Below are 6000 nucleotides of genomic sequence, written 5' to 3' on the forward strand. Positions count from 1 at the left end.
CTACAGAGGGGATGTTTCACGAGTGGTGAAGTAGGGCTGCAGGTGCCTTTTCTTTCCCTCCCTCTATATCTCCCCCCCTCTCAATTTCTCTGTCCTATTCAATACAAAAAGAAAAAAGAAAAGAAAGGAAGAAAGAAAGAAAAGAAAAAGAGAAATAATGGCTGCTAGGAGTGGTGGATTTGTGGTGCAGACACTGAGCTCTAGTGAGAATGCTGGTGGCAATAAAAAAAAAAAAAAAGAATGGGAGGGGGCCAGGAGCTGGCATGCCTGCTGAAGCACACACACTACAGTACACAAGGACCTAGTTCAAGCCCCTGGTCCCACCTGCAGGGGGAAAGCTGTATCTATCCAATAATGTATATATATTTGCCTCCAGGGTCATCGCTGGGGCTCAGTGCCTGCACCGTGAGTCCACTGCTCCTGGAGGCCATTTTTCCCCCCTTTTGTTGCCTTTGTTGTTGTAGCCTTATTGTAGTTATTGTTGTTGTTGATGTCGTTCGTTGTTGGATAGGACAGAGAGAAATGGAGAGAGGAGGGGAAGACGGGGGAGAGAAAGACAGACACCTGCAGACCTGCTTCACCGCCTGTGAAGCGACTCCCCTGCAGCTGGGGAGTCGGGGACTTGAACTGGGGTCCTTATGCCAATAAAGTTTTATATAAAAAAGAAAGAGTGGGAAAGCCACACTTTGGGGGAGCAATCTCAGGACCCCAGACTTTGCCCCCTGAGGATGGCTTTTCTGGAATCTTCTCAGCAGCAGCCTTCTCTCCCACCTTGCTCCCTCATCCTCCACTCCTGTCTGTGCGCCTGGACACACACAGTCACACACACACAAGCTGGCCAGAGGGCCTCCACTGACCGAGATGACACACAGGCCAGAGCAGTGACAGCTGCCCATCTCACCTCCTGGGCAAAGGACAGTTCCATGGTGGCCCTGGGTCCTTGCTGGGAGCCACTGCTTCCCGAGGCAATGTGGAGACCATCCAGGTGGGCTGAACACCGCCCCCCCTTCTGCACTCCATGCTGTGAGCTCCTGTGCTGGCCTCCTGAGGTCAGCTGCTGGGACTGGCTGGGCCCTGGCCCCTGTTTGGAGGCCCACCTCTCAAGGCCGTGGGACACTCAGTGAATCAGGGTTAGTGATTATTGGGTGCTTATTAAGCGTATGTTCTCAGTGAGGATTTGTCTACTTAATCCTCACAACAGCCTGTTTACTGTACAGATGACACTGGGGTGCCCTGGCCCCTGGCTGAGCTGAGCTGGGAGACAAACCCAGAGTCCCAGGAGGTGAACGTGAACTTGGAGTTAGAAAAGTGTTTCTGTGGGCCTGAGAGATAGCTGGCTTGGAATAGTGTACTGCTTTGCCATGCGCACAAGGTTTGAGCTGTGGTCTCTCTGCATCTCTGTCTCTATGTTAGGAAGAAAGAAGAAAGAAAGAAAGAGGGCCAGGTCTCTGCATCTTTGTCTCTATGTTAAGAAAGAAAGAAAGAAAGAAAGAAAGAAAGGGGGCCAGGCAGTGGTGCACCTGGTTAAGTGCAAACATTACAGTGTTCAGGGACCTGGGTTCAAGCCCCTGATCCCCACCTGCAGGGGGAAAACGTCACAAATGGTGAAGCAGGGCTGCAGGTGTCTCTCTCTCTTTCCCTCTCTCTCTCCACTTCTCAATTTCTCTCTGTCTCAATCCAATAATAAATAAATAAATACAGATTTAGAAAATTAAAAAAGAAAGAAAAGCGAAGTGTCTGCACTTGCCTCTGCAGTACTAACTTGGAGCAAATGCACCTTCACAGCAGAAGGGATAGTGAATTTGTTTTTTTTTCTTTAAATAATAGTTATGTATTTATTTCATTATTTAAATATTTATTATTTTCCCTTTTGTTGCCCTTGTTGCTTTTTATTGTTGTTGTAGTTGTTGTTGTTGATATCGTCGTTGTTGGATAGGACAGAGAGAAATGGAGAGAGGAGGGGAAGACAGAGAGGGGCAGAGAAAGATAGACACCTGCAGACCTGCTTCACCGCCTGTGAAGCGACTCCCCTGCAGGTGGGGAGCCGGGGGATCCTTCACACAGGTCCTTGCGCTTCACGCCATGTGCGCTTAACCCGCTGCACTACCGCCCGATTCCCGGGATAGTTACTTATAATGAGGACACTCCCCAGCTGCCCTCCATGGGATGCCGCTGCAGCAGGGGTTCGTAGAGAGAGAGATGGCAGACAGTGTGGGGTGTGGATGGAGGCAGTGGGAGGTGCCGGAGGCCTCTGGGAGGTGCCTGGGCAAGCTGACCATGAGGCTGCTAGAGAATTCTGACAGCGTCTTTCTTCCTCCTACCCGACAGGCCTTGAGTTTGACCGCTGGCTGAATACCCCTGGCTGGCCCCCCTACCTCCCTGACCTCTCCCCGGGGGATTCTCTCATGAAGCCAGCCGAGGAGCTGGCCCAGCTGTGGGTGGCCGAGGAGCTGGACATGAAGGCCATTGGCGCCGTGGCCATCTCTGCCTGGAAGACCTACCAGCTGGTCTACTTCCTGGATAAGATCCTGCAGAAGTCCCCTCTCCCTGCCGGTTCGGACAAGTGCCTGCCCGAGCTGCTGCCAGGGAGGAGGGGGGTGGGTGAGAGCTGAGCACTTTGCAGGGAGTGGGGGCAATAGGCCCAAGTGCCCAGTTACAGAGCTGGGCTGCCGTGGCTTGGTGCTTCTCCTAGACTCCTCGCTCCCATGAAGTCATCTCATCTTTGTAACCGCTCTGTGACTCCAATCCCAGGCCACGGAGAACGGACTTGAGGCTCTCACAGGTGGCAGCATGGCTGCCAGGGCTGGTGCTGACGTGTCTTCACTGGCTAAAGCTCTCTCTGAACCACTTGTGCTGGACGGGAACTAGGATTCATGCTGACACTAATATTACTAAGTGGCGTTTGGAGGGCGAGTCTTAGGAATTAGGGTCAGTTTGGGCCTGGGAGAAGCCCATTAGGAGCTACACATGAGCAGGATGAGGGTGGAGAGATTGCTCGCCAGGTAGGGCACATGCTTTGCTGTGTGTGGGCCAGGCTTGTGGGGGTGTCACAGAACTAGGGGGAGGCCTACTGCTGTAGTGTCTCTCCCTCTGGGTGAGAAAGTTGGCTGGGAGTGGGAAAGCCACCCCCCCCCCCCCCCACACACACACACACACTGACTCTGAAACAAAACAAAGAGTGTGGTTTCAGTGGCGGCAGACTCGGTCCTCCCAGGCTCTGTCCTCCCAGGCTCCGAGGGCCCAAATTTTTTTTTCCAGGGAATGTACAGAAACTGGGCGAGATGTACCCCACCATCTCAAATGCTCGCAATGCAGAGCTGCGGCTGCGGTGGGGCCAGATTGTCCTTAAGAACGACCACCAGGGGGACTTCTGGAAAGTGAAGGAGTTCCTGCAGAGCCAGGTGGGCCCCCACTGCCTGGTGCCCTGGGGCTTGTGGGCAGAGCGGAGGGGAGAGGAGGAGCCTGAGTGGCTGAGAAGGCATTGCCTGGGGGCAGGGGGGAGGCCAGGTGAGGTGTGTGGGCCAGAGAACTTTGTGCAGATCAGCGTGTGAGGCCTTGGGGGAAAAGGGCTGGCCAGAGCTGACGGTAACTGGGAAGAAGGGTAATGGGTGACGTGAAATGCGGGCTGGTCTTTGGGACAACTCAGCAGGAGAGAGGCCAAAACACCAGGCCCGTGATGGCTGAGATCATAGGTTCCTGTTCACTGCATCCCAGTCCCCCGTGAGAGCTGGCCTGTTGGCAACGGTCACCTGCCTGGTCTGATGGCGGAGGGCGCTGTGTGCCTGTTTGTGGGTGTTTGCAGCTCCTTCTCCTTGGGTTGTTGACCCCGGGAAGACGCCAGAGTTGGAGCATCAGGTCTTGATGCTCAAACCCCTTCTGGGAACTGACCATGGGGCTGTTAGATCCTCAGGGTCCAAGGGGTGGCCAGACCCACACCCGTGTCTCTTGCAGGGGAAGCAGAAGTATACCCTCCCGCTGTACCACGCCATGATGGGCGGCAGCGAGGTGGCCCGGGCCCTCGCCAAGGAAACCTTCGAGGCCACAGCCTCCCAGCTCCACAGCAACGTGGTTCACTACGTCCAGCAGATCCTGAAACCCAAGGGCAGCTAGAGTTCGGGTGTGGCCACCACAGCCTGAGAATTGTGATTCCTGAAGGCCAGTTTTCCAATACACTTTCTAAAGCTTGTATCCCTGAAGAGAATCTGGTTGGATCCTGACTGATCTGACTCTAGGGGCCCATCTGTGGTTAGACTTTTTCTGGATGGCTGGGTCCTGAGGCCAGGGGCCTCCCCAGCTCAGGTTCCTGGGCCCTGGACTCTCAATAGCTGCCGAGGGGCCGACCTTTTCTCCCTCCTCCCCACTGAAGTCTGGGGAGGAGCAACGAAGAGATTCTCTTTCCATGATTCTTGATCACTATGCAAAGGGCTGCCTCCTGTTAATTCTTTTTCTTTCCCCCAGGTTTAATCCTTACTTTAATAAATATTTTTAAGTGAAAAAAGATTTAATTTGGAGTGCAATTCACCCCCCTCCTTGTTCCTTGTGTTTCCTGAGGTCACCTGGGGGCCTCCAGAGGTTGGCTGTATTTCCCAGTCCTGCAAGAACTCCCTGACTCAAGGGCCTGGCCCCACACAGGGTATGAAAGGCAGAGGACAGCGGCTGGGGAGGAGGAGCACAGACCTTGCGTTCATGAGGCCCTGGGTTCACTCCCCGACACCCCATATGCTGGAGTGGGTGCTCTGGTCTCTTTCAAAGGAAAAGCAATAATACTATTATTAAACAAAGAAAATATAGGACCGGAGAGACAGCTTGTGGTGATGCAAAAGACGTTCATGCCTGAGGCTCTGAGGTCCCAGGTTCACCCCCCAGCACAACCATGAGCCAGAGCTGAGCAGTGCTCTGGTAAAAAATAAATAAATAAACAAACAACTAAGACATAAGATAATAGGGTAAAAAGACAAAGAGAGGGGCTGGAAGGACATCTTACTGGTCATGCTAACGACTCAGGCCTGAGGCTCCGAGGTCCCTGGTTCAGTTTCCAGCATTGTCATAAGCCAAAGTTGATCAGTTCTTTCATCTCTGTATCTCTCAATAAAATAAATAAAAATTATTGAAAATAAATGAATAAGCGTAGCTGCAGCACAGATATATAGCAGCCAGTTGTCCACAGAGGCAGCTGATTTCGCTGTGCTCATCCTACTCATCACTCAGGAAAGGAGGTGCAGGCCAGTGCTTTTTTCTCTGCCTTCTCATCACCCCAGGGCTTCGCCAGACTGCCCCTGCCTTTGATCCTGGACGGCTACCTTGACGGCCACGTCATGAGGAGTCTGCTCCAGACCTGGCAACCAGCTCTGATTTCCTGGACTCACCCGGAGACCTGAGCAGTTAGAGTGGGGTGTGGGGAGGGCTGCAGAGCAACAATCCGGTAGGTGGAAGTTGCTTTTGTTACACACAGGCCCCCCTGCTTCCCTTTGTGCCTTGTCCTTGGCTGTTGTTGCTTGAGGTCATCAGGGAGGGTGTGCCGCCTCTGCCCGGCTGCGGGAGGATTCTCCTCACTCAGCAGAGTGGAAGGGCCAGGCTGGCACCTGGGGCTTCCCTGGTGAGTGGCTCTCGGGGAGTTGGGGACCCAGGACTGTTAAGACCTCCTGTAGACTCTTAATTTTTTGTTTTTTTCAAAGCCTTACACATAAGCGATTTCACCATTCCGGGGTGCTTTTTCACTCAGCTAGAGACAGGAGAGACACCACAGCACCAGAGCTTCTCATTTGGTGCTGGGGATCTGGGACCTGGGTCCTGTACAGGGCAAGGCATGCACATTATCCTGGTGAGCTGTATCCTCAGTCTGGACTCTGGCCTTTTGAGAGCAGACTGTCTCCATAGTTCCTTCTTAGCTGTTCTTGGCTGTCACAGGCAAGGACTGCTTTCTGGATCCCCGGCTTGGTATCTAGTTTAATGGGTCTGAGGCCTATGGCTGTTTCTCCTGCCATGCTACTGAACCCAGGG

At 53.3% G+C, this 6000-nt stretch overlaps 1 protein-coding gene across 2 annotated transcripts in view; it reads left to right on the forward strand.

The window, feature by feature from the left end:
* The window catches only part of RNPEP (arginyl aminopeptidase), a 29343-nt gene extending 24843 nt beyond the window's left edge, over positions 1 to 4500 (forward strand). For both annotated transcript variants that reach the window (XM_060178537.1, XM_016187683.2), the window contains exons 9-11: positions 2329 to 2553; positions 3259 to 3401; positions 3952 to 4500. In XM_060178537.1, coding sequence (XP_060034520.1) covers positions 2329 to 2553; positions 3259 to 3401; positions 3952 to 4110 — 527 coding nt within the window. In that variant the 3' untranslated portion in view covers positions 4111 to 4500. The remainder of the gene's footprint in view (positions 1 to 2328; positions 2554 to 3258; positions 3402 to 3951) is intronic.
* The last annotated feature ends 1500 nt before the right edge of the window (positions 4501 to 6000 follow it).

Source organism: Erinaceus europaeus, chromosome 19 (genome assembly GCF_950295315.1).
Source record: "Erinaceus europaeus chromosome 19, mEriEur2.1, whole genome shotgun sequence".
Lineage (NCBI taxonomy): Eukaryota > Metazoa > Chordata > Mammalia > Eulipotyphla > Erinaceidae > Erinaceus > Erinaceus europaeus.